The sequence below is a fragment of the Falco rusticolus genome, chromosome 13, assembly GCF_015220075.1.
Source record: "Falco rusticolus isolate bFalRus1 chromosome 13, bFalRus1.pri, whole genome shotgun sequence".
Taxonomy (NCBI): Eukaryota; Metazoa; Chordata; class Aves; order Falconiformes; family Falconidae; genus Falco; species Falco rusticolus.
This window is the reverse complement of record NC_051199.1, coordinates 19,385,993-19,412,477: the sequence shown is the minus strand read 5'-3', so window position 1 is coordinate 19,412,477 and position 26,485 is coordinate 19,385,993. Positions and strand designations below refer to the sequence as shown.

Here is a 26,485-nt window from a genome sequence, read left to right as displayed (position 1 = left end):
CGGGCTGTGCCCAGCACCCCAGTACAGGACAGCACAGCCTCAGCTGCCCCAGGCCATGAGAGCTGTGCCTGGGGCCAGCCCATGGGACAAGACAGTGGGTCCCACGCCAGCTGAGACACCTGTCCTGTGCCAAGCAGGGTCCCCATGCCATGTGTGGCGCAGCACCCAGTATGGGCTGCCTGGGGCTTCCACCCCAGCACCCAGGAAGATGCAGGACCCCCCCCCCCCCCGAGCACTCAGGGCTGTGCAGAACAGAGGGGGGTGAGGGTGGTAGGGCACCCCCGAACATGGCAGGCAGGGTGGCTGTGCAGGGCCAGGGTATGTGGCCACTGCAGGGGGCCACTGTGGGCGGTGGGAATTGCTGGGATATAAATCTCCTTGCTGGGCCCCCCCGTGGCAGAGCGCTCATGATATTTATGTTGGGGATTTATCTGCAATGCAGTTTAATATTCCCGGACCTTCGCGTGTGTGTGTGTGTGTGTGTGTGTGTGCGTGAGTGCATGGCCCCCACCCCATGCCACCCCGTGCCACCCCCATGCCCACCTTCTCACCCGGAGCCTCCCGAGATCCATCTCCTGCCCACCCACAGCCCTTTCCCCTGGCAACCACCCTGGCAGGACGGGACGGGCCCCCCAGGGTGCCCGGGCACGGCGCGGGGTACCGAGCCGCCGGGATGCTCCTGCCACGGGCCGCCAGCCGTGCCCACCCGTTCCCCTCCTGTGTGCCGGCCTGCCGGGGGGTGGCAGCAGGGTCCCCGGACGGGGGATGCCAGGCGGAGTGGCACTGCCAGCCCTGCGCCAGCCCCCCGGGGTAGGGGGCCCGGGGACCACCCTGCCCTGCCTCCCCGCCGGCGGGGATGAGGTAAGGCTGGCGGGTGGCACGGGGCTGCTCCATTTGCATAATAATCTCGTTAATGGAGCCTGGCCTGCGGGAGAGCAGGGCTGGAGACACCACCCCCTCCCCGCCCCGCTGCCTCCCTCCGGCCCCGCCGCTCCGCCAGCCGCGGCGCGGGGCGCGGAGCGGAGCGCGGGGCGCGCAGCCGGACGGGCAGCGCCGGGCCGACCCGCCAGCAGCCCCGGGCAGCCTGCTGACATCCCCCAACAAGCCGGTGAGCACCCCCGAGCACCCCCCCGAGCATCCCGGGCAGCATCCCCGACCATCCCGGGCAGCGTCCCCCGACCATCCCGGGAGCATCCCCCAAGTGTCCCGGTGAGCAAGCGGTGAGCCACCCCCCGAGCACTCGCGGGCATCCCGGGCAGCAACCCGGGGAAAATCCCCTGAGCACCCCCCGAGTACCTGGTGGTGAGCACCCCGCGAGCAGCCCGGGGAGCACTCCCCGAGCCTGCCGGAGAGCACCCCGCGAGCATCCCCCGAATATCCCGGGCATTACCCCGCGGAGCACTTCCCGAGCATCCCTCGAGCAAACCTCGAGCATCCCCCCGAGCAACCCTCGAGCAACCCCCGAGCACCACAGGCATCATCCCGGCGAGCACCTCCCGAGCATCCTGGCAAGCACCTCCCCGAGCATCCTGGGCAGCATCCTCCGAGCATCCCGGGTAGCATCCCCCGTGAATCCTGAGCAGCGTCCTCGGGCACCCCCAAGCATCCCCCCAGCATCGTGGGCTGCATCCCGAGTAGCATCGACCGAGCATCCTGGGCAGCCCCCCCGCCCCCCGCCCTCCCCCCCGCCCCCCCATGCCCTCTCTCCCCTCCCCGAGCCGTGCAGCGCCCACTGCCAGCCCCGCAAACTTTCCAGCACCGGCAGCTCCCCGGCACGGGCACCGCCGGGCTGCCGTACCGGGGCACAACTTTGCCCAAGTTGCAGAGGGAGTGGGGGCTGCGGGGCTTGGGGGGCCCTGCCACGGGGATACCGACCACCTCCCAAATGGCTCTTTGTCCCCAGACTGTCCTCCCCCACCTGCAAATCTGGATGCTCTTCTGCACCAAGAAAGGCTTGGAGTCCTCTTTTGAAGCCCCCCACCCCATCTCTGCCCCCACCTTCCTTTCCCCATGGGTAGACCCCCTCCTCCTTGGCATGGCACACCTGCCAGACACCCCTGCAAGACACCCCTGCCCATCAGGCACCAGACAGCAGAAAGGGGTTGGGTGGATGGTGGTGGTGGTGGGGAAATGCTGTGAGATGTCCATGGGGTCCAGGACTTCCCCCCCCCCCCCCGAATGGAATTAACTTTGTGCACACATCACATGCTGCACCACAATTTGACACAACGCAATGCAACACGGCGCACTACGACCCAACCCAACACAATGCAATGCAACGCCACAGCGCAACGTGATGCACCCTGACGCAGGGCCACAACCCGATCCAACCCACAACACCCCAACCCAATGCCTTCCCCCACGATAAATCTCCCCAAAGCCCCTCTTCCCCAAGCTACTCACCCCCCTCCATACCCCACCCAGAGGGACTAGCAGCCCCGTGCTCCCCCCCCCCGCCCCGCCCCCCCCCCCCCAAGACCAGGAAGGGCCGTCATGGAATGGTGTGAGAATGGGCTTGCTGGACCACCCCGGACACCCACCCAATGTGGGTGCTCTCAGTGGTGCACTGGGTGCCTGTGGGGTGGGTGTGAGGGATGGAGGTGTGCCAGGGGCTGAAACCCACCTGGCATCATGCAGGCAAGACCCTGCCCTGTCACCAGAAGGGCTGGCAGAGGGGACAGCCATGGGGTAGAGCTGTCAGCAAGGTCACTGGTGGCACAGGGGCCAGTCCCAGTGACACCAGTGGGGCACACAGGCAGGGATGGTGATGCAGGTGGTGATGACAGCAATAAGCAACCCCCCCCCCGCTACTCCTTGCTCCTCCCAAAACCCCCCTCAACCACCTCCTCTGCCTTTTCCAGGAGCTTCCTGACTCACCCGGGCACTCTCCACCACCTCCCCGCAGCAGGCACAGCTCCAGTATGAATCGTAGGGTGTCTGAGCCTGCCCCCCGCCTACCTTGAGCCCCTAACTCCCGTGCTGCCTGCCGGGAGCCCCAGCCATGGAGAAGACCTACTCATTGACAGCCCACTACGACGAGTTTCAGGAGGTGAAGTATGTGAGCAAGTACCAGAGCGGCACCCTGCCCAACGGCTTCGCCCTCCAGCTGGGCACCGGAGCCAAGAAACGCCGTGGGGGGCTGCCACGCTGGAGCCGCCGGGAGGTCTGTCTGCTTTCAGGGCTGGTGTTTGCTGCGGGGCTCTGCGTCATCTTGACATGCATGTTGGTCCTCAAGTACCTGGCGGCTGAAGGGGACAGCTACTGCCTGGAGGGGTGCCAGGAGAAGAAGGCCTTCCTGCGGGCATCCCGCTTCCTCAGCGCCAACATGGATGCCACCATCGACCCCTGCCAGGACTTCTACTCCTTTGCCTGTGGTGGCTGGCTCCGGCGACACGGCATCCCCGAGGACAAGCTGGTGTACGGCACCATCGGGGCCATTGCCGAGCAGAACGAGGCCAAGCTGCGGGCGCTGCTGAGCCGCCCCGTGCGGCGCCGAGCCCCCGCCTCGGCCGAGAGGAAGGTCAAGGAGTTTTTCCGCTCATGCCTGGACCGAGCTGAGATTGACCGACTGGGCCCACGGCCCATGCTGGAGGTCATCAGGGAGTGTGGTGGCTGGGATGCCCCCCAAGGCCGCAGGGACATCAACGAGCTGCTCTACAAGACGCAGGGGGTCTACAGTGCTGCCGTGCTCTTCTCCCTCACCGTCAGCCTGGATGAGAGGAACACCTCCCGCTACATCATCCGGGTGAGGGCACCCTGCCCCTGGGGCTGCCCCCACCCCAGCCACCCGCCTGCACTCGGGACACCCACCTGGTGCCACTGTCCTCACTGTGGTGGCACCAGGTGCCTGCCTGGTGTGTGACTTGCTTGGCTGCAGCAGGCGGCAGGGCTGGGGACAGCCCCCGTCCCTGGGACCCCTCTGTCTCCCCAGCATTGGACCCCTCTGTCAGCCGGCCCTGGGTGAGGGTGGCATCTCCAGGACAGGGCTGGGGACACGGGGACATACTGAGTGAGGCAGTGCTGCCCACCTGGGAGCTGGGGACAGTCCAGCAGGGCACTAGGGTCTCCAGAGTGCTGGCAGCCAAGCCCCTCACCTTGGCATTCTGGCTGCCATCTGTACACTGGGGGCAAACCCTGGGTGGTGACAGGATGACGCCTGCCAGCTGCGCAGCTCTGGGCCAGGGTGCCAGTTTGCCCGTGGCTTTATTGGCCTTCCCCACCCCTGCCAGCCCATGTCCCTCACCCTGTGGTGCTACCAGGGCATGGGTGGGCTTCGTCTGAGTGCCCAAGCCTCAAGCACCCTTGGTGGGTGCAGGAGTGTGGTGGTGGGCACGGTGGGGGCACAGCAATGGCACAGCGGGGATGCCATGGTGGGCACGGTGATGGGCATAGAGGGCCATGGTGGTGGCACAGCAGCAGAGGCACAGCGATGGCATGGTGGGGAGCGCGGTGGTGAGCACGGAGGGAACATGGGGGTGGGCACAGCAGGGCCATGGGGGGCTGGCGGGGGGGGACGTGGGCATGGGGGGTGGCACGCTGGGGACTGCAGAAGCACCGTGGGCGGGACAGCCGTGGGGATGAGCCGCCGAGATCCCTGTGAGAGGTGGGGGTGGGGAGGGGGGTGTAGGGGCTGGGGCGGGGGGTGTGGGGTGGGACCGAGGGGTGCGCGGGGCCGGGGCGGAGGGGCCGCGCTGCGGGCCGCCCGTGTGTGCGCTAGAGGGAGCGTGTGTCACGGGGCCGGGCGCGGGGCGGGGGCGCAGGTGTGCGCGGGGCGGGCCGCGGGGGGCGGGGGGAGATGGGGGCGAGGGCTGGGAGGGGTGAGGGTGGGCGGCGGGCCGGGGGGTGGGGAGGGGGCGGGGGGTGGGCTGTACGAGTGGCTTTGCTTTTGTGGGAAACCAAGGGGGGGGGGGTGATAGGGGAGGGGGTGCAGAAGGGCTGGGGGTGCCTGTGAGGGTGCAGCTGTGCGCGTGGAGGGGGGACTGGTGGGGTGGGACACGGGGGGCGAGCCAGAGAGACAAGGGAAGGGGGTGTGTGTGCGTGTGTGCATGGGGGGCTGGGGGGTAAACTAGAGGGTGTGTGTGGGGGGAGCATGCCTAGGTGTGCATCGTGAGGGGTGAGCTACAGATGTATGTGTGCATACACGTATGTGCAAGCATGTTCAGGTGTGTGATGTGTTAGAGGCTGTGGCTGCAGCTCCAGGACAGCAGGGAGAGTGTGTGCGAAGGGTGGGGGTGCTCATGCAGAGTGGCTCATCCCTGCAGCTGCCTGCTGCAGCTCCAATATCCTCTAGCAGGAGGGAAACTGAGGCACAGGACCTGTCCGTGCCCGGGGCTGACCCACCACACTGCCACTGCATGGCTCCCGGGGCACCAGGGGCTCCCCGCAATATGGGGGAAGGTGAGGGGTGCCTTGCTCAGCACAGCCCCCCCTTCCTCTGATCACCCACTGCCCCCATCTCTCCCCCCTAGATTGACCAGGATGGCCTGACTCTGCCAGAACGGACCCTCTACCTGGGGCAGGATGAAGAGAGTGAGAAGGTGAGGGGGGGCACACTGATGCTATGGGGATACCAGGAGAGAGACCAGCACCCAGCGTGGGGTGGCAGACAGATGCCACCCCACTGCCAGCAGTGCCAGGGGCTGGGGTGCCCGCAAGGCAGTGTGGAGCGGCACTCAGCATCCTTTCCCTCGGCACAGATCCTGGCTGCCTACCGGGTGTTCATGGAGCGGCTGCTCACCCTTCTGGGGGCTGAGCACGTGGAGCAGAAAGCCCAGGAGATCCTGCAGCTGGAGCAGCACCTCGCCAATGTGAGGGGGATGCCCACCCTGGGCTTTGGGGTGCCCTTGCCCAGCTCTTTGGCACCTTAGTGGCAGATCTTTGGGGACCTTCATGCCTGGTCCTAAGGGACCTCATCCCAATCCCCTTGGGAACTTCCCCTCCCAGCCCTCGGGGATCTTCACGCCTGGTCCTTGGGGATCCCAGCCCCTTGAGGACCATGTGGTAGATCCTCAGAAATCCCAGCTCCAACATCTTGACAACCCCCAGTCACAGCCTTCGGGACAACCACTCCAGCCCTTGGGGATTGCCATGTCCAGTCCTTGTGAGCCCACCCCAGGCCCTTGAGGGCTCCGTGTCAAGCTCTTCGGGACCCTATGACCCCCCTCAGGGCTCCAGTGGGTAGGGTCGGGGTCAGTAGTCCCTCTTGCCCTGGAGGTGTGCCCCATCCCTCTGCCACCCCCAAGGTGGGCAGCAGGATGGTGACAGCTGTGCTCGCCCCGCGTAGATCACAGTGTCTGAGTACGATGATATGCGGAGGGATGTCAGCAGCATGTACCACAAAGTGACCCTGGGAGAGCTGCAGCGCATCACCCCCACGGTGAGTACCCCTGATGCCCAGCCTGCCACACCATGTCCCCCATCTCCCTGTGCCCCACGCTTGTCCCTGTCCCCCTGCTCCATGCCCTTGCTTCCCCACTGGGTAAGTCCACTTGAAGGTGATGACTCCACTCTGCACTTTCCTGGGTGGGAAGGGGTGGTGGGAGGCTGGAAAGCTTGGAGGGGCTTCCTTCCAGGTTGGCATGGAGAGGGGGTCCCTGTGCCCCCCTGATGGTACCTGCCCTGGCAGCTCAAGTGGAAGCGCTTGCTGGACCGCATCTTCCATGACAACTTCTCAGAGGAGGAGGAGGTGGTGCTGCTGGCCACTGACTATATGTACAAGGTGTCCGACCTCATCCGTGTGACGCCCGGCAGGTGAGGGGGGATGGCACCCCCTGTGCCCCCAGCACCTTCCCCAGCCTGGCAGGGGGTTGGTAATGGGGGTGGGCACAGGGCATCTGTGGCTGGTCTCCCCCTTCCCATCATCCCCATCCTGGGGAGGCCAGGCTGGGCACAGGGACCTCAGAAATTTCCTAGGTGAAGGGACAGATGCGAGCCCCACAGCACCCTGGTCATGCCTGGCCACCCCCCAAGCTAGAGGTCACCAGACTCATCACACAGCAGGGAGGGACACAATGCCAGCCTGTCCCCGTGTCCCCGTGCCCCCGTGCCTGGTCCCTGAGCAGGGGTGTCCCCACCCTAGTGCACGCTCCCCACTCTCCCTGTGTGCCTGGGGACATGCCCAGGGAGGGGACCTGATCTTGCCCCCCGACACCAGGATCCTTCATAACTACATGCTGTGGCGCATTGTGGTGGTGCTGAGTGAGCACCTCTCCACTCCCTTCCGTGATGCCATCCACGAGCTCTCCAAGGAGATGGAAGGCAACGAGAAGCAGCTCGAGCTGGGCAAGATCTGCCTGAGCCAGGCCAACAAGCACTTCGGCATGGCCCTGGGTGCCCTCTTTGTCGAGGAGCACTTCTCCTCCGCCAGCAAAGCCAAGGTAGGTGATGCTGCCTGTGGGCACGAAGCCACTGTTCCTCCCGCTACCTTGCCCAGATGCCTAGTGCCACCAAGCACCCCACCGAGGGCTGTCTGGTGGGGTGACGGGTGGTGAGGATGTCATGCCAGCACCCACGGTGACCCACCACAGGTGCAGCAGCTGGTGGAGGACATCAAATACATACTGGACCAGCGCCTGGATGAGCTGGACTGGATGGATGAGGAGACACGGAGAGCGGCCAGGGCCAAGGTAGCGGCCCCCAGTGTGGATGCTGGCCCTTGCCCCTGCCATGGCCTGAGGGCACACAGGATGGGGGCCTGACCCCACCGCTTACTTTGCCTGCAGCTTCGATACATGATGGTGATGATTGGGTACCCTGATTTCCTGCTGAAGCCGGAGGCCATTGACAAGGAGTATGAGGCAAGGGGTGGCCCAGGACCAGGTGGGGGCATGGGCACCTGGAGGGGCAGATGGTCCCCACATTTGCTTCAGGGTCTGCAGAGACCAGAATGGGGGGAAGCCACCACAAAACAAGCCACCTCCTGGTAGCTTGTGCCCAGCGCTTGCATGGTCACAGCCATCTGGGCAGTGCCGTACCATCCCCGGGGTCGGGAATGACATCTCCTTCCCTACATTGCACCCACCAGAGTTCAGCCCCATCCTCAGCAAGGGCTGGGGGTGCCCACATGGCCCAGAGACCCCACGGAGGTGATGGAGATGCAGCTGACAATGTGGGCACACAGCTTGGGACATTACACGCTTTTGTCACATCCAGCCCACAGCCACAACCCCACAGCCTCTGTCCCCACGGCTCACGGGGCTGGGAGGGCACCCCAGCCCTGCTCCCTGCGCTCTTAGGGCTGGCTTTTGGGGCTGGCATACGTTCTGATGTGGCCGTGCCCTCCCAGTTTGAGGTGGATGAGAAAACCTACTTCAAGAACATCCTCAACAGCATTGCCTTCAGCATCAGGCTCTCGGTGAAGAAGATCCGGCAGGAGGTGGACAAGTCTGCGTGGGTATCCCCATGCCCTAGGGGGAGAGGGGGCATGGAGGGCAGAGCATGGCCCCACCAATGCCCGCTGTCCCCATGCCTGGTTGCACCCCACAGGGTGTAGGCGGGAGGGCACCGGGAAAGCCAGGAATGTCCCCCTCTCCCCTAGCTGTTCAAGGGGGTGACATTTCCGTGCCCCCCCCCAGTGCCCCCGCAGCCTGGCACCGCTGTCTCTCCCTGCAGGTGGCTGCTGCCTCCCCAGGCGCTGAACGCCTACTACCTGCCCAACAAGAACCAGATGGGTGAGGCATTGCCCAGCCCCCCGGCTCGGCCTGGGGTGGGGGGTGTGAGGAGGGCCTGGGGTGGGGGGCACAGCGCAGGGTCCCCTGGCACCAGGTAATGCTGTGGGTGGGTACAGGGCAGGGTGCCCCCCCAACAGCAATGCTCTCCTGTGTCCCCAGTGTTCCCTGCTGGCATCCTGCAGCCCACCCTCTACGACCCCCAGTTCCCGCAGTGAGTGTGGGGCTGGGGCATGGCCGGGGGGAGCCAGGGCAGGGGCTGGGGCTGGGGTATGTGGCTGGGGACAGGGGTATGGCTGGGGGGTGCCAGGGAAGAGTATGGGGGTGTCAGGTCCTGGGGTCACCACCATCCCTGCCAGCACCAAGATCTCCACCCTCGCACCTCTGCTCCCTGCCCAACAGGTCGCTGAACTATGGTGGGATCGGCACCATTATCGGGCATGAGCTGACCCATGGCTACGACGACTGGGGTGAGTGACCCCCCCACCTCATACCAGGGTGGGAAGTGGGTGGGCTGGGGTCCCTTGGGACTACTGGTGGTGGTGGTTGCCTCGGCAGGGGGACAGTACGACCGGCACGGGAACCTGGTGCACTGGTGGACAGAGCGGTCATACAGCAAGTTCCTGAAGAAGGCACAGTGTATCGTCAACCTCTACGACAACTTCACTGTCTACAACCAGCGGGTGAGACCCCCTCGCCCACCGGGCAATGCCCCGGCACATGCTGCCCTATGGGGGGGGTCCCCGCCGCTCCGTCGCTGGGGCTGGGTACCTGCAGGAGAGCATGGCTCTGCCCTGCCCAGCACCGAGACCCAACAACTCATCACACCTCAGCTGGGAAATGGGTGGGGGCAACTGAGGCAGAGCCTCGGTGCCAGGGTGAGGACGGGGGGGTGCCTGGCTGGGGAGGACATTTCTGCTCACCCCATCTTGGGGTCTCTCCTCTCTTGGCAGGTGAATGGCAAACACACGCTGGGGGAGAACATTGCTGACATGGGGGGGCTCAAACTCGCCTACTACGTAAGTGTCCACCCACCCTGGCGTGTCATCGCTCTGGCAGGACCATAGGGTGGCTGCTGATGCCATCCCCACTGAGTGGGCAGGAGACACTCCCCCAGCCCCATCTTGCTCCCTGCAGCAGGGAGTGGGCATGATCCTGCTTGCTGGTTTCTGAGGAGTTTGGGGGGGAGGGTTGGGGCAGGTTTAGGGGGATTCCCAGGCCATGCTGAGGGCACCCCTTGTTCTCCAGGCCTACCAGAAATGGGTGCGAGAGCATGGCCCCGAGCACCCCCTGCACCAACTGAAATACACACACGACCAGCTCTTCTTCATTGCCTTTGCCCAGGTAAGCCCCTGCCCTCCCCACATGTGTCACATGCTGGGGCGGGGGGGGTTACCCGGTGTGAGGCAGGTGGCCCAAAGGGAAGGAGTTATTGCCCTGGGGGACCTGGTGCCTATGGCCAGGAGCTGGGCTCAGCTGATCAGCAGGTCCTGGGCTCAGGGTAGAGGGCTCAGCCCTGCAAGGAGCACTCTGTGCTGCCCTGCTGCTCCTGGGGACCCTACAATAACAAACGTGTCCCCCCTATCACCTCCAGAGAACCCACAGTAACAAACGCACATGACTCCAAACTTCTAGGAGACCCTACAGCCAAGCAGCTCACAACCCCAGGAGACCCTACAACAACAAATATGCCTCCATGCTCTCCCAACCCATCTGTACCACATACACAGGCTCGCAGGGGACCTACAATAACAGCATCGCTGCCCTAATCCCCCAGCAGCCAGAATGGCTGTTGTGCCCCAGGGGGTGCCAGGACCCCATGGACCCTGGCAGCTGCAGTGCTCCATCCAGCTCACCCACGGGAACCTTTCTCCCCTGCAGAACTGGTGCATCAAGCGGAGATCCCAGTCCATCTACCTGCAGGTGCTGACGGACAAGCACGCCCCAGAGCACTACAGGTATCGCCTGACCTTCCCCACGGCTGGTGGTGCCATGCAAAGTGGGGTGGGCACCCTTTGGGGTGCTGGCACCAGCAGGTTTTGGGTGGATATGCCTGGGGCAGGGGATGGGGTGCTGCTGGGGTAGGCAGGTGCCCCAAGTGGTGTGCGTGACAGAGGTGGGGGGGACAGGGGGTGCCCAGCTCTGAGTTGCCCCCTTCTCTTTCCTGGCAGGGTCCTAGGCAGCGTCTCACAGTTTGAGGAGTTTGGACGGGTTTTCCACTGCCCCAAGAACTCGCCCATGAACCCGGTGCACAAGTGCTCGGTGTGGTGAGGCCGTTTCTCCCTGCAGCAGGCTGGCACACCCCATCCCCATCCCTGCCTGACTCCCACCCTGTGCCTGCTCCCCACCTCCCCCATCTCCCCTTCCTACTCTCCAGGTAAAAGGGGCACCCCCAGGTGACACAGGGGGTCATCCCCCCAAAGACTGGCAACACCAGAGGGGTGGAGACAGTGGGGAGACACGGGGTGGGCATGAGCTCATGCCCAGAGGCAATCAGCCTCCTGCCCATCTCCTTCCTATCCACTGCCCAGTGCACTGGAGGGCCCTGAGTCCCCACGGAGGAACCAGGGCACACCCAGGCGCTCGTCCACCCCGTCTTCCATCCACCCACCTCAAATCCTTCCCCCAGCCCAGCACCGGCTGGGGCAGGGACAGTGAACCAGAGACTGTGGGGCTGCCCCACACCAAAAGACTCCCCGTGCCTGGTGCCCTCCCCAGCATCCCCCATGCCAGCCCCATCCTGTCCCCGCAGCAGCTCTGCCGGCCGTGGGGCGCAGTGGGCAGAGCTTGGGGCTGGGCGATGCCAGCCTGCCCGGGCAGCGCAGGGACACGGGCGCCCACTGTATTTTTCGCTGATGTTTCTGGTCAATAAAGCACTGGATATGCTGGGTGGGTGCAAGGGGCTGTGGCTGGGGGATGGGCAGCAGTGGACAGCACCCACCCGTCGCACGACACGCCTGTCCCACCAGTGTCACACCCCACCTTTATTAATCACCGAGTGCCCTGTGTGAGTGGCACTGGCCCACCCCGTGCCTGGGATGTGGTGCCTTATGGCTGCCGCATCCAGACCAGAGATGCTCCAAAAAGCTGCCACCCGCCCGCGCGTGCCGCAGCCACGGGGAGCAGGATCCCCTGCGTCCGGCAGTGCTGTGGGGTGCCCTGGGGCCGCGGGATCAGTGGAAGAGGGGCAGGAGGAGGGTGGGCAGGAGCATGGCCAGGGGGGTGGCACGGGTGCTGGGGGCAGAGCCCCGCTGGCGGCAGGCAGTGTAGGGCTCGAGGCAGGCGGCGTAGGCCATGACGTGGGCCACGTAGGTCTGCTCCTGCACCCCGTGGAAGAGGTGGGCCATGGGGCCTTTGGCCAGGATGGCCACGTCTTCACCACCATGGGTCTCTGAGCTGAGGAGCACGGCTGCCTGCTGCAAGTAGTCGTACCGCGCTGGGGAGGGGGAAGAAAGGGGTGAGGGCAGCAGCGCGGTGGTCCTGAACCCTGTCCCACCACCTGGCCACGGTCCCTGTGCCCTCACCAGCTGTGTCCTCATCCACATCAGTCCGGCTGGTGCCTGGGTAGCCTGGCCCATTCCCGTAGAGGATGGATGTGTAGTTCTTCTCGTCACTGGCTTTGCTTGGGGCCAGACCTGGGGGAGGGGGTGACGAAGGGGGGATCAGCCAAGAAACTCCCATATCACCCCTCCGGCCGCAGCCAGGGTGCCCTGGAGCCAGCAGTGCCCAGCACAAGACCATGCCCCAGTCTTGGTGGCTGGGCAGAGCCCTACCGAAGATGGAGGAGCCACGCAGGGTGTAGCCACCAAAGGAGAAGACATGTGAGTGGTCAGCGGTGACGACGGTGAGTGTCTGCGCCTCGTCTGTCAGGGCGTTTGCCCGCTCAATGGCCCGGTCAAACTCCACCGCCTCTGTCAGTGCCTTATGGGCTGTACCATCGTGGTGGCCGTGGTCAATCCTGCCGCCTGCAGACAGGTGCCCACAGTGGGCTGGGGACCGATGGCAGCACCCCCACCTCTTACCCACACCCCAGGATGTGGGACCCCCCCCTCGCCTGCCCCAGAGGCACTGGGCCTGACTTATCTTCCACGAAGAGGTAGAAGCCATTGGGGTTCCTGCTCAGGATGGTGATGGCTGCTTCCATCATCTCAGTGAGCGATGGGTCCAGGGTGGTGTCACGCACCAGGCTGTACTTCATGTCTGCGGGTTCAAAGAGACCTGGGAGGGGACACGTTGGGGACAGTCTCAATGTCTGCATGCATCCCAGTGGCTGCTGGGTCCTGGTGCATGGAACATTTGTTACCCATCAAATAGTTCACACTGGGGTCAGCAGCAGCAGCCAGCAGCCCTGTCCTGTTCCAGACGTAGCGGGCACCCTGTACGCAATTCCCACAGGGGGTTAGTGGATGCCTGGATCTGTGCTTGGGGGTGGTGGGCAGAGGACTGTCCCCACCACGTCACCCACCGGCCGTGCCTCCAGCCACATGTTGATGAGGTTATTCCCATCCTCACGTATCCCATTCTGGCTCCTGTAGATGGGATACTCAGGGTCCGGTGTCCCCACAGGGGTCATGTATTTCCGACCGCCCCCCAGGATCACCTGGAGGGGATGAAATGGGTGCAGTGTTAGTGGGAGTGCGAGCAGGGGGGCTGGCCCTGCTCCCCCTCTCCCACATGTGGATGCTCACATTGATGTCAACGTTGTGGACCAACTGCCAGGCGATGTCCTCGCAGCCCTGTTTGCGGGCTTCCATGGGCATGCTGGCATCCGCGTACCAGTTGCGGTCCACCACGTGGGCATAGGTCCCCGAGGGCGACGCATGCTGCACCCGTGTTGTTGTCACAATGCCCACTGCCTTCCCTGCCACCACCCCCCCAGTCAGGCCCTATGAAGGGCAACACGGGGTCCCCCACCGCCAAGCCCTGGGATGCTCAGGGAGGGGGAAGAGGAGCAGCCCTGGCATGACACCCCTTGTCCCCGTGGGTTCCCCCCTAGCCCTGCACGCCCCGTTACCGGCTTTGCGAGCTCGCTCCAGCACTGAGATCACCTCGTTGCCTGCAGTGGTGTTGCACTGCAAGTGGCGGGCGGCTGCGCTCAGTCCCACCGTCTTGTAGTTGCCCTTCACCCCGCAGAGGTAGGCTGTGGCTGTCCCCGCGCTGTCAGGGACCTGCCGGTCCACATTGTACGTCTGTTGAGGACACACACCAGGCTCAGAACAGGGGGCAGTTGGCAGAAGCACCCAGCAGGATGCCTCCCCAGCACCCCTTGCCATGCATGTTCACCCACCTGAGGACAAGAGCGGGATGGGCAGGGATCTTATGCATCCCATACGTGCATCCCTGGGGTGCTTTTGTGCCAGCAGCCCCATGGGCATCACTGTGGCCCCATGCCCAGCGTCACCCTGCCCCCATGCACAGTGTGGTGGGGTATTTACCTTGGAGAGAGCCACGTAGGGGAAAGCATCCAGGGCGAGGGGGGTCTCGGGGCCCAGGTTCCCCTGCTCCTGCCCCTTTAGGATGCGGGTGGCCGTGATGGTGGGGATCCCGAATCCTGGTTGAGGAGGGAGTGTCCTGGTCACTCTCTGCACCAGGTGGCCTCCCTGCATCCCACTCCACAGGGCACCCAGCTTGCCCACCAGGAGTGCCAGCAGGACTCACCATCCCCAAGGAAGAGGATGAGGTTTTTGGCTTGGCTTATCCTGGGCTGGATCTTGAAGGAGGCTTCGATGGCTGCAGCTGCCTGCTTGTTCCAAAAGGATGGCTTCTCCTCCTCCTCTGGGACAGGGCAGCACCCATCAGTCCCAGCTCACCAGCACCTGCACCGCTGGGGCACCCATATCCCTGGGGTACCCACATCCCTGGGGTACCCACATCCCAGGGTTATTTACTCCCTGGGCATCCCCACGCTGGGGCCTCCTCTAACACAGACTGAGAGGGTCAGGGTGCTGTTTGAGGCCGGAGGAGACCATGTGGGCTTGCACCCACTGCCCGTCCCAAGGGCCCTGGGGCAGGGAAGGAGAGAGGCAGCAAAACCAGACACACTGGGGAGTGATCTGGCAGGTAGGATGGGGCCATGGTGGTGGGTGGAGTGGGCACTTCTCCCAGACACTCCCAGCACATAAACAAGCAGGAACCTGACCTCACAGGGGAAAACTGGCTCAAAGACCCCAGAAAAGCAAAGGTAACCACCATTAATCCTGGGCAGCCCCTTCTCCCCTCCCCAGCCGTGCCCTGTGGCCAGCCAGGCTGGTGGGGCTGGTGCCCTGCCAGGTGCCCCGCTTCCCCAGGCACCCACTGCAGCCAGCCGGACACCCATCCCTATCCTTGTTCCCACCTGGGATGGCGGCAGTAGTGCTGATCCCTGCCCAGAGGCCCAGGCACAGGGCGAGGGGTGCCAGGAGTTTCATGGTGAGATCTGGTAGCCCAACACCGCTGGCAGTGACTGCAACTCTAGTAGATCTGGGAAGGGACTTTGGACCAAGATCAGCCCTTGCAGGGTGTGTGGAGGGGTTTGTCAGCTGGCACAAAGGCCATGGGACTGGCTGCTGGCACCTCCTTGGCACACCACCTTATTGCTGCTGGGGGACAGACTTGGGGTGCAAATCGATGCAGGGGCAAGAGGATGGCCAGTGGCCGGCAAGCATCATTGCCTGCCCCAGCTACAGTGCTGCAGTGCCAGGCAGGGCTGTGCTGGGGGTGACACAGGCAGCACTGAGCATCCGACCTGGGAGGATGGGGGGTTCAGGAGCACCTGGGGTCACCGAGCAGCCCTGCTCTCTGCCCAGCACTTCCTCGAGCAATAAATCCGCAGATAGGACTAAAACTCTGCTCTTTTCTCAGCCCTTGCTGGTACCGATGCTGGTGTACTGTGCCCCAGCCTGGCAAAGCTGGGGAGGGGGTGGCTCCCCTCACCCTCATTTCATCACCTCCTTTACTCCAACACTGGTCCTGGGGGGTGGGGGGGGTGGGGAAGTAGAAGCCTTGACCACTTGGGGAAACTGAGGCACTGGCAGCACTTAGAAGGCAACTGTCGCTGCAAACCCTCGCACAGCAGATGGAGTTGAACAACCTGTGTTTTATTGCATCCCTTGATCCTGGCCACAGCAGGGACCTGGCTGCCAAGACCCTCGATGGGGTGTCTGTGGGTCACTCGTTGGGGCTGGGCAGCCCAGGTTGAAGTTGGGCTTGTCCAGGGGCTCTCAGCCCCCCACCATGTGGGCAGCCAGGCAGAGGGCCAGGAGGGCGAGCAGGGGGTGTGGGGAGCACTGGGTGCCGTGGGAGGCCCTGCGGGCTGCCCTGCACCCGGGCTCAGCAGCATAGGGCTCGAGGCAGGCAGCGTACGCCATGGCATGGGCGATATAGTGCTGCTCCTGCACCCCGTGGAAGAGGTGGGCCATGGGGCCCTGGGCCAGCACCACCACGTCCTCCCCGCTGTGGGTCTCCACCTCCAGAGGCACGGCTGCCTGCTGCCTGTAGTCCTTGTCCTCTGCAGGGGGGCAGGAGAAATGGGGTGGGGGGCAGCAGGGTGCCCTGCTTGTAGGGATGGGGGGCAGCTCCCATCACCTGGGGTCAGGGTGATTCCTGCCCAGCCATGCAGTGGTACCAGGACCCTGTGCAGCCCCAGTGGCCATGCCCGTGGGCTGCTGCCCCCACCACCCCGTGCCCCCATCCCATCCCCAGCTGACTCCTACCTGCAGTGGGGAGGCTGGCAGCTGGGCGGCCCCCATCACGGATGCTGTAGCCAGGACCGTTGCCATAGAGGATGCTGGTGTAGGCTCTCTTGTCCTTGGCTTTCTTGGGGGCCAGCCCTGGCACAGGGAAAGACATTGTCAACCCCTGTCCCAGCCAGGTACCACTCCCCAGCTCCCCACCTGGGCCAGCTCAGCCTCCGGTGGGAACAAAAGGGGGAGGTGGGAACAGGGATGCTCACTGCCCCTGCCTGAGACCCACCAAAGATGGAGGTGCCACGCAGCGTGTTGCCCCCAAAGGTGAAGACATGGGAGTGATCGGCTGTCACGATGGTCAAGGTGTCGGAGGGGGAGGTAAGCTCACCAGCCCGTGCCACTGCCCGGTCCAGCATGACAGCCTCCATCAGCGCCTGCTTGGCCCTGCCGCTGTGGTGGCCGTGGTCGATCCTGCCACCTGCATGCGGAACATGACTGTCACCCTTTCCCTGGTCTCCTGGGATGCCCGCCTGCTCCCAGGACCCACATCCCACCCCAGCCCCAGCCACGCTGCCCTGCTGGGGCTACTCATCTTCCACGAAAAGGAAGAAGCCATTGGGGTTCCTGCGCAGGATGCGGATGGCCTTCTCTGTCATCTCCACGATGGAGGGGTCTGTGGAGGTGTTGCGGTTCAGCTCATACTTCATGTCCTTGGGCTCAAAAAGGCCTTGGGGAGTGGGGTGGGGGGGTCCATGTCAGTGCTGCTTCGTGCCCTGGCCAGCGCCCCCACAGTAGGGAGGAGGAGGACGCGTCGCTGGTTGTGTAGGCAATGATGCTCTTACCCATCAGGTGGCTCACAGAGTCCTCCTCGACCGCATCCAGGCCCTTCTTGTCCCAGACGTAGCGGGCACCCTGCCAGCGAGAACAAAGCCGGTGCCAAGGGTACGTGCGCCCTGCCTGGCGCCACATCCCCTCCGCCCCAGCGCAGTACCTGCTTGGCGCTCAGCCATTCCGCAATCAAGTTGAGGCCATCCTTCCTGGTACCATTCTGAGCCGGGTCCTCCGGGTACTCAGGGTCTGGGGTCCGCTTGGGGGTCATGTACATCCTCCCGCCACCCAGGATCACCTGCTGGGGAGCTCAGCAGACCCTCCCAGTGCTCCCCACGTCCCCTCCCTCCCACGCCCGCTCCCCAGCTCACGTTGATATCCGTGTTGTGCACCAGCTGATAGGCGATGTCCTTGCAGCCATCCCGCAACGCCTCCTTGGGCATGTCGGCGTCGGCGTACCAGCTCCGGCTGGCCGAGTGGGCATAGGCTGCCCCAGGGGACGCGTGCTGCACCCGCGTGGTTGTCACGATGCCCACCGACTTGCCTGCGGTGCGGGCAAGGGTTTACAGGGACCCCCTCCAGCCCTGCACGGCACAGGATGGCCATGCCAGGCTCTCCGACAGGGTTGCCTGCTGCCCCGTACCCGCTAGCCTGGCCCGATGCAGGATGGAGTCCACCTCATTGCCAAAGGCGGTGCGGCATTTGCCATAGACAGCCGCCCCACTCAGCCCCAGCGTCTTGGCATTGGTCTTCACCCCGCAGAGGTAGGCTGTGCCCGTGCCAGCGCTGTCGGGCACCTGCCGGTCGATGGTGTAGGTCTGGAGGCAAGCAGGGGCCAGTGGGTTTCGGGCAGGGCCAGCAGGGCCAGCCCCCGGCACTGCCCCACTCACCTTGGCCAGCGCCACGTGGGGAAAGGTCTCCATGGCCAAGATGCTCTCCTCGCCCGAGCCACCGGCCAGCTGCCCCTTGTAGATCCGAGCTGCCGACATGGTGGGCAGCCCCATGCCTGCGGGCACGGCAGAGCCACGGGGTGGCAAGGGGCCGGGACCAGGGACGGTCCTGTGCTCCCCAGGAATTACCCGGGGCTGGCCAGGGAGGAGGGGACCTGCACCAGCCCCACCTTCCCAGCAGCCACGTCCCCTGGCTGCTGTGGAGCTGCCGGAGCCTGGCTGGGACCCTGGGGACTCACCGTCACCCATGAAGAGGATGATGTTTTTGGCCGGCCGTGCTGCCGGCTGCAATGCCAGGGCTGACTCCAGCCTCCTCCTGGCCCCTTCGTTCCAGTAGCCCGGGGTCTTCTCAGTATCTGGAGGTGAAAGCAGAGCTGGGGGCATGGGTGGGCATCTCCACCCAAGGTGATTTCAGCTGCTGTGAGCCCCTCCATGGGGGCCTCGGCGGGGCCAGGAGCCCTTTGGGGATCAGCCCAGTCTCTGGCAGCCCTTGGCCTTGCCCAGAGCCCATCTGCAGAGGGGGAAACTGAGGCACGGTTTGCCGGGGAAGTTCCTCGTGCCTCTCAGCAGAGGGGACGAGGTGCCCGTGCCTCAGCCCCCCGCAGCAAGTCCAGCCAACTGCAGCTGGTGCGGCTACTGAGCCACCTGCTCCAAAGCCACCGAGGGGGCAGCGGGGCGGGGGGGCCGGGGCAGGGCCCGCTTTGCTGGGGGCTGAGACAAACCCATTCAAAGGCTGGGGTCTCAAACCACCCTGAGGTGGCCAGGAGGGTTTGCCTTTGCTGGTATCCCATGGGGAGGTGACAGGGTCCCTGGAGACCCCCAGGGAAGTGGCACCAGCCCCAGCACCCCCCACCCAGTGCTCTCACCCTCCCTGTCCCACCCACGCCATCACCTGAGGCTGCAGCAGTGAGCCAGGCAAGGAGGCAGAGGAGAAGGCAGGTTCCAGGGGAGAGCGGCCGCCTCATGCTGCCCACCCTGGTTCCCTCCCCAAATGCTGCCTGTGCCCAGGGCAGGGGGACAGCCCTTTATCGCCCTTCCCTGTCCCGCCGGGGTGGGGGCTGAGCCCTGCTGTGGGTGAGACGATGGGCTGATAACATTCAGGGACTATCTCCCAGCCCTGCCCAGGGCCCTCCCAGTGCCCCCAGCCCCCCCTGGGGCCATCCCTGCCCCCACCAGCCAGGGAGGACCTCCAGCCCGTCCCTGGGGGCTGGGCCACCTCGTGGCGCCCGGCTCCCATGGGGGTGGCTGCTGCAGGACCCCAGGGAGCGGCAGGGAGGCCGCAGGGAGGCCGCAGGGCAAAGTGCTGTTTTTGCAGACGGACTGAGCAGGGCAGGGCTGGACTGGCCTTGTTTCCCTTGAGACAAACCCGAGGAAGGGGACACTGGGCTGAGGGGTAGGGGGAGGACATCTTGCTTTTGGTGTCAGTGTCCGCAGGTCCCCTTCTCCCGGGCGACATATATATATATATATATATACTGCCCGTCAGGTCCTGGGACAGCTGGTGCCCATCACACTGGGGCAGCCCGTGCCAGCACACCTGCCCAGCAAGGTGCCTACTGTGGGCAGGGAACAGCCCCACGTCACCAGCACCCGACAAGGAGCAGGAGACCTGGGCAGGAACAGGCAGGCTGCTCCCACCCACTCCCACGTCCGAAGGTGATGCCCATGCAGGTGACCCCGGTGGCTTTCATGGCTCGCCAGCTCCTGGAGAGCCTGCTGCGCCCAGACCTGACCCATCCCAGAGCCCGATCCCCCATCCCTCGCCATACGTCAATCCCTCCACCAGCCACTGCTTGTGGCTGCCTGTCCCCACGGGGGTGATGAATTGGAGGCTGTCGAAACAGCCCATGCCCCTGGAGACATCCTGCATGGCACGGGTAGGGGACGTGGGGACAGGGAGCAGGCAGAGGCGCCTGGAGACTGCAGAGGGGCTGGATGCCCTCTTGAGCAGCAGGGAGAAGCAAGGACGTGGTGCTGCAGGGTCCCCGAGTGAGGTTAGGCTGGAGGCCAGGGTGTGAGGGCCTGGAGCAGGCAGCTGGTGGCTCCCGGTGAAGGCTCAGACTGAGGGATTAGCCCTCGGAGCAGGAGCCGGGAGCACATGTCCACCTGATCCCCCATGCCCTCCAGCCCAGCACACCCTGGGGCTTGGGGAGGCTGTGAGGCTGTTTGGATTTCGCAATGCCTAGGAAGTGGCAGGCAGAGAAAGGCACAGGGCTGCCTGGGAGACGAGTTATTGCTGGGATTCCTGGCTGGGGGAACACGGAAAAGACAAAATAAAACCTGCGCAAGCCCCCCATGCAGCTGCTGACCCGGCTTTTATTACATGACACACAACCCTGCAAGAAACCCTCCTGCACAGCCCCATGGCTGCATCCCACCACATCCCACCTGGGATGTGGAGCCAGCCACTCTCCACTCCTGAGGATATGTGTCCCCACTCAGCCCTCACCATGGGCACCCGAGGTGGCTGGGGACAGACACCGCTGCCTTAAAAAAAGAAAGCATCAAGCTAAAAATATCCGAGAGTAGAAATGCTCTCTCTGGGGGAGGCTCAAGCCCTGAGTCCCATTCCCAGCCGGAGTTAAAATCCAAACCAGAAATAAAATGGTATCAGTTTTAAAACTCAAAAACCCCAAACTCCTCATGGGTTTCCTCGGTCCCCGGCAGATGCTGGTGCAGGGCCTGGGAGGTGAGAAAGCATGGGCAGCAGGGAGCACGCACAGCCTACGACGCTCAGTTATCTGAGGCTTGGTCTCTTGAGCAGGGCGCTGTACTTCAGTGGGACACCATCTGACGTCAGCACGACCTCCACCAGTGTGAAAATGGTGATCACCTTCAGCAAGGGAGAGAAAAGGGTTTTTCAGGTGGCTTGGCACCATACCAGGATTTGCTTAGAGTCACGCTGGCTTTTGCCAGCAGCACTGCAGCACCCATCGGAAGCCGGGGAATGGGGCAGTACGGCTTCAGATAGCTCTGCTGGGGTCCAGGGTGCTCCTGGGGCTGGATACGGCATTTTCAAGGGCAACACCACTGGGCTGTGAAGCCAGCCAGGGAACCCAAACTGACCTAAATGAGCATCCCAAAACATCCTCACTTATTCGAGCCCGACCAGGCCCCAGTCTTGTTCTTTGCACAGTCTGGGAAGCAGCATGGGCCTTGGCTTTTGGTCCCAAACTCCCCATAAGCCGCCTGCCTGCATCTCCCTTCTCCAGCCAGAAAATGTACATCATCCCTTAATGAAGCAACCTGGCCGAGCGCCAATGGTGAGCTGCGGTGACAAGGGTTTTCCACATGATGCTCAGCATTTTCTCTGCATCCCTTGAGGAGGGAACAACCCCTCCATGCCCCCACAGCAAAAGGAGACCCAGGAAGGGAGCACAATGGAGGATGAGAGAGACACAAGGGAATAAAGACCCCAGAAAATCAATCCCTCCTGTTCAGGAATGCGCCACCTGCCCGGTCCTCTGACTCCATTGTGCGGATTAGAAGCAAAAAGCATCAATCAGGTCTATCCACAAGGCACGGCTAACAGGCTGGCTGGGACACCAGCAAGGGGCTGCCCCGGGACCATGGCCAGGCATCTGGGGACTCTGCCTCCTGGAGCCTGTCCCCCAGCCCTGCACTGCAGCAGGGCTCGATGGGGCCATCTGCTCGGGGCTGGCCCGCAGCAGGAGCGGGCACAGAGCCACTGGCATAACCTTGTCAAACCCTGCCCAGCTCATCCAGCGCTGGCCACTCCAGATTAATCATTCAGAGCAGGAAAATCTCATTGAGACTTAAACGTATCAAAGTGGCCAGCGAAGAGCAAACCGCAGGGAAATCCGTTTACAGATGGCTGCGCAGATAGCTGCTGGCTACCTCGCCCCAGCCCCCTGCCCGCCCCAGCTGGCAGCAGTGCGAGAGGCGGTGGCCATGGGGCAGCCCCCCACGTCTCAGGGAGTCTATGGGGACTATCAGGGCTCTACCTTGCAACCCTGCCTCATCCCTTTGCTGAACCGCCGGGGAACTGCATTATTTCACATCAAATCCCTCAGGTCTTAGATCCACCTCACACACAAGCCCCGAGTAATACCCACTGAGGTCCTGGACATCTCCTGGAGCCCAGGGAGAGATGGGGGCAACACCTCCTCTCCCTGGTGGGGCCAGCCAGCTCAGACCCTTGCACAGCTTCCCACAAACAGCCTTCCCTGACGTTCCTGCTGCCTGGCCAGGCTGAGCCAAACCGAGAAGCAGAGGCCAGGCACCAGGGCCAGGCAGGGAGCTGGGGGTGGTCAGTGTTACGGGGTGTCTGGGTGACATCTCCTGTGGTTCAGCACAGCTCCTGGGGATCCAGCTCATCTAGGGGCTGAAGATTTATCAACCTGGGGATCGGCTGGCTTGGAGGACAGCTCAGAGCCTGCTCCCAGGGGAGGGCTCTGGTGTTTTCTTAGGAGATGTGGAGGGTTCGTGGAGGAGTTTTCTCTATTGCTGAGTGTTTCTTAACCAAAATGGGCCCTGCTCATGCTGGGGTGTTATTTTTCATGCGGGTCCCTGCTAGGGTGTAAGTGATACCCGTTCCTGTAGGAAAGGAGGAGCTGAGGACACTTCGGGCCACATCCAGGGGTGCTTCTCTGAGCCAAGCTGAGAAAGGAAAGCTCAGCTTCACAGCTGCCTGCAGCAGCCAGGGAGCTCAGCCAGCTCTGACCAAAACATCTCCCCTGGGAAGGAAGGGGTTCCCCGGGACATGCATCACACCAGCTGGGAGGGTCAGCCTGGCCCTGTATCAGGAATCCTTTTCATCTAGCCCTAAGTGGAGAAGGACAGGTTGCGCTGGGCTTGGCTGGAAATGGGGTTCAAGTGCAGAGCCCCCCAAAGAGTGCAGGGAGAGGTTGGGATTCAGCTCTCAGCCCTCCCATCTCTGCCCAGGCAGCAGGCAGGGATCACAGCAGTCAACACAGCTGTGATTTTATAGCAACGCCAGACAAAAGTTGGCAAAGAAGCACCACTTAATCAAGCCAGACAAACGCAACTGCTCCCTTTGATTAAGTTACCAAGTTAATAGATGACAGGGACACAAGAGAGATATTTCTAGATGCTGTTAAACCATTTGACACTGCATCTCAGGAAGTCTGACTTAAAAAAATCCTAATTGGGTTTCAACCCTATCACAGGGATGGAAATCCGAAGGAAGGGCTGTGCCTGTGAGGAGGCAAGGAATGCCAGGATGGGGGGAAGAGTCTAGGCAAGCACTGTCTTAGGCCTGATCTTACTTAACATCTTAATTGATGATCTGGAAAAAGGAAGTAAACAGCATGTTAATTTAATTCCTGGAGGAAACTGAATTGGGAGGCAGGGTGCAGAGCAGGCAGGGCAGAGTCTGAAGGCTATGGAGGGGTCAGATGCGGGGGCAGCGATGGGATGGAGTGGGGCTGGCTGGCAGAGGAGGTTGAGGCTGAGGTCGGGCTCACTGGGGAGGGGACACAGAGGGACAGCAGGACTTGACAGCCTGTAAGGCAGTCCCGACTCCTGGACTCGTCCCTGCAGACATCATGGGATCCACATGTTGCACACAGCTTCTATGCCAACCCAATAGTGTTGCGAGACAATCCCGTGCTGCAGAGTCTTACCTGGTGAACAGATTCCTGCTCCAGCTTCTCTGGCTCCCACATGAGTGTCAGCTCTGGCTTCTTCCCCACCTTCTGGAAGCGGAAGCCCAGCAAGGGCAGCGCCTGCAGGCAGGCAGAGAGTTGGGAACAGCCTGTGGCCATGACAACATCCCCCTCCCCCCCCCACCCCCCAGCTCTCCCTCTCCACTTTGCCTGTGGACAACGCTGCTTTTGCCCAGCACCTTGTCTCTGCAGCTCTTTAACAACTGGGATGCAGCAGCCTGTGAACCTGAGCCCAGCACAAAAATCAGGGACTGCTGTGATACACAAACAGCCCATATATCACGCTATATGTCCTGTTTAAAGGTGTCATTGCCAGACATATAACCAGGTGCTGTCACAGCCCCAGATATACCATCTGATTAAACGAAATCAAAACCAGCCTCACTCCCTTTCCTCACTTCAGCTCCGGGTTGATCTCTGTTCCCCTGAATCTCTTTATTCCCTTTTACCCAGACTAGATCACTCCCAGCACAGAGCAGGGAGAGGCTGGTCCTCAGAGCTGGGCTGCTCCGGACCCCCCAGCCCCTCGTGCCTGCCTGGGGCTGAGGGATGGAGGGGAAACCCCATTCAGGCCCCCTCCCCACTGTCCAGCCTGGCTCAGGTGTAGCTCTGCCAGCTGCAGGGCCAGCACAGAAGGGCACCAGGACAGCCCCTGCCTCCAATGATGCCAGGCTGCTGCAGCCCTCTCTGGTGAGGCAATACTGGCACTGTCTCACACTGGTGAGGTACTCACATTGCAGTAGATGCGCTTCTGGACTCCAAACTTCAGCACAAGGACATCAAAGGCCTCATTCAGAACACCCATCACCATGGCCTCTGACTCCAGAGGACCACACTCCTGCCAAAACAGGGCTGTCACTGCACCGGCATCCCCCACGCAGTCGTCCCCAAGGGGAGCCAGTGCCTCCAGGTCCTGGAGGTCCGGCGCTGGTGGTTGCTCAGTGCATCCCCTCACTGTTTGCCTTCCCCAAGGCCAGCTGGGCAGCCACAGAGCCCTCTGCCTGGTGGCATCTAGGCTGAGCTTTCACGGGGAAATCCAGAGGTGCCTCAGGGGAAGATAGTCTTGGCTCTTACCCTGACAAAGATGGCGAAGAAGAGGTCAGCGCTGAGCTCCTGCACCCTCTTGGAAGCCATCTTCCGGTCGTTGCAGTGATCTGCTTGCCTCTGGACGGCCTCTTTCTCCATCCTGATGGGGGAGCTGGCACCTGGGAAGGGGACCAGTGACAACGATGTGCCCATGTTCCCTCCTACTCCAAAGCCATGCCATGGCACCCATGACCCAGATGCCCAGCTCATGCTTCCGTGTCCCATGTCCCCCTGCCAGGGAGCTGCCCTGTGGGACACAGACTTCAAGCACCTGTGGCAGGCAAGGCAGGAACCCAGGACTCCTGCCTGTGCCCGGCACGGCCATCCCTTCCCCTTGCAGCACCCAGAGCTGCTCCACAAGTGGCTGGATGGCACCCACCAAGTGAGGCAGAGAGGAGACGGTGTACGATGATGTCCGCGTAGCGGCGGATGGGCGAGGTGAAGTGTGTGTAGAAGGGCACGTTCAGGGCATAGTGGCGAAATAAGGTCTCGTCCTCCAGGATGCCGGTACAGAAGTAGAGTGCCATCTGAAAGGGGCGAGAAGCGAGGGAAGGGTGTGAGCAAGGATGGTGGCAGGACCCTGCATGAGGCTGGAGGGGTCTGTGTCTGTGAGGCAGAGCTCCAGCAGCCGATGGTCCTTCATCTGCTGCTTAGTTTGGGCTGCGAGGGACAAGGTGGGCACTGCAGGAACTGAACACCGAGCGAAGCAGGCAAAGCCACTGCAGGGAGCTGCTGGCTGCCAGCTGACCTTGCCTGGCCCCAAGGATTGCATCAACTTTCATGTCACACACGGGTTTAGAGCAGTCTCCTGCTTCTGCTCAGGCCCTGGGGCTCATTCCCCATGCCCCTGTCTTCCAGGGGAGAGCCCAGCCTCTCCCGTGCCCACTGCAGATGCTCTCCCAACAAGGGGTCTCACAGAGCAGCTCCTGTGCCAGGCTCTTTGGTTCTGGGTCTGGCTGCAGGCTCTGCACACCCATTGCACCTGCTTGGAGAGCACTGGGGGCTGGGATGACTGGTTCCTATGTTCACCAAAGAGGAGGAGACAGTCCTGCTGTGATCCCTGCTGCTCCATCCCACGATGACAGCTGGGAAGCTGAGGGCTTGGATTGCCCATCTAAACAAACGCTGGGGCTGTGGTGACACCGTGCTGCCCAGCAGCCTCTTCAGCAGGAACCTCTCCTGGCTGTACTGCCCCTGTTATCCCACATGTTATAGCTTTTATTTTTACATCTGTGAAACACCAGCCCTCAGGGCTGGGAAAACAACGGGGGCTGAGCCCAGGCGGGGAGGGGAGGCTGTGTGGGTCAGGGGGGTTGCAGCGGGGTCACGGCACAGTGGCGATTGAATGAACCCATTTAAAAATAAGAGCAAGTGATTTAAAAAAAACAGGAGTAGCCAGCTCTGATTACAGAGCCGTCCTGGGATCCACAGTTTGGGCAGCTGTATCCTCTACTCTCCAGCCCAGCGGCACAGCCAGCTCCCGCTGAGCAGCAACGCACTGATCCGGGCAAGTAAATAGAGCAGGTTAAAAAAAGCAGCATCAGTCCCAGCCTTATGAGACCCAAGAGCTGGGATAGGAGCTGTGGTGGCTGCCAATTTCCACAACCCAGAATTAAATTGTTTCTGATGGACTCCATAAAGTA

General features: G+C 62.9%; 4 protein-coding genes across 8 annotated transcripts in view; 1 reads left to right on the top strand and 3 right to left on the bottom strand.

The window, feature by feature from the left end:
- Nucleotides 1-2,882: 2,882 nt before the first annotated feature.
- ECEL1 (endothelin converting enzyme like 1) lies at nucleotides 2,883-11,485 on the top strand. The gene is made up of 17 exons (XM_037407143.1): nucleotides 2,883-3,745; nucleotides 5,469-5,537; nucleotides 5,697-5,807; nucleotides 6,284-6,376; nucleotides 6,626-6,750; nucleotides 7,154-7,376; nucleotides 7,527-7,625; nucleotides 7,722-7,796; nucleotides 8,285-8,388; nucleotides 8,611-8,669; nucleotides 8,829-8,880; nucleotides 9,069-9,136; nucleotides 9,225-9,349; nucleotides 9,620-9,685; nucleotides 9,915-10,010; nucleotides 10,548-10,624; nucleotides 10,838-11,485. The coding sequence occupies exons 1-17, from the start codon at nucleotides 3,002-3,004 to the stop codon at nucleotides 10,935-10,937; spliced, it is 2,286 nt and encodes a 761-aa protein (XP_037263040.1). The 5' UTR covers nucleotides 2,883-3,001; the 3' UTR covers nucleotides 10,938-11,485.
- Nucleotides 11,486-11,586: 101 nt separating this feature from the next.
- LOC119157007 (intestinal-type alkaline phosphatase-like) lies at nucleotides 11,587-15,584 on the bottom strand. The gene is made up of 11 exons (XM_037407498.1): nucleotides 15,001-15,584; nucleotides 14,325-14,441; nucleotides 14,102-14,217; nucleotides 13,681-13,855; nucleotides 13,355-13,527; nucleotides 13,132-13,266; nucleotides 12,970-13,042; nucleotides 12,750-12,884; nucleotides 12,440-12,631; nucleotides 12,191-12,301; nucleotides 11,587-12,102 (listed from the first exon to the last, which is right to left on the bottom strand). The coding sequence occupies exons 1-11, from the start codon at nucleotides 15,071-15,073 to the stop codon at nucleotides 11,840-11,842; spliced, it is 1,563 nt and encodes a 520-aa protein (XP_037263395.1). The 5' UTR covers nucleotides 15,074-15,584; the 3' UTR covers nucleotides 11,587-11,839.
- A 182-nt stretch (nucleotides 15,585-15,766) lies between these two features.
- LOC119156882 (intestinal-type alkaline phosphatase-like) lies at nucleotides 15,767-18,492 on the bottom strand. The gene is made up of 9 exons (XM_037407286.1): nucleotides 18,348-18,492; nucleotides 17,802-18,164; nucleotides 17,530-17,702; nucleotides 17,322-17,456; nucleotides 17,173-17,242; nucleotides 16,919-17,057; nucleotides 16,617-16,825; nucleotides 16,358-16,474; nucleotides 15,767-16,152 (listed from the first exon to the last, which is right to left on the bottom strand). The coding sequence occupies exons 1-9, from the start codon at nucleotides 18,490-18,492 to the stop codon at nucleotides 15,866-15,868; spliced, it is 1,638 nt and encodes a 545-aa protein (XP_037263183.1). The 3' UTR covers nucleotides 15,767-15,865.
- A 1,912-nt stretch (nucleotides 18,493-20,404) lies between these two features.
- DIS3L2 (DIS3 like 3'-5' exoribonuclease 2) overlaps nucleotides 20,405-26,485 on the bottom strand; it is a 195,549-nt gene continuing 189,468 nt past the window's right edge. For 2 of the 5 annotated variants that reach the window (XM_037406892.1, XM_037406893.1), the window contains 5 exons: nucleotides 25,222-25,369; nucleotides 24,831-24,961; nucleotides 24,490-24,594; nucleotides 23,715-23,816; nucleotides 20,405-20,941 (listed from right to left, as the gene is read on the bottom strand). In XM_037406892.1, coding sequence (XP_037262789.1) covers nucleotides 20,846-20,941; nucleotides 23,715-23,816; nucleotides 24,490-24,594; nucleotides 24,831-24,961; nucleotides 25,222-25,369 — 582 coding nt within the window. In that variant the 3' untranslated portion in view covers nucleotides 20,405-20,845. Of the gene's footprint in view, nucleotides 20,942-23,714; nucleotides 23,817-24,489; nucleotides 24,595-24,830; nucleotides 24,962-25,221; nucleotides 25,370-26,485 lie in introns of those variants that run through there. The other 3 variants (XR_005107263.1, XR_005107264.1, XR_005107265.1) reach the window with 3 other exon arrangements.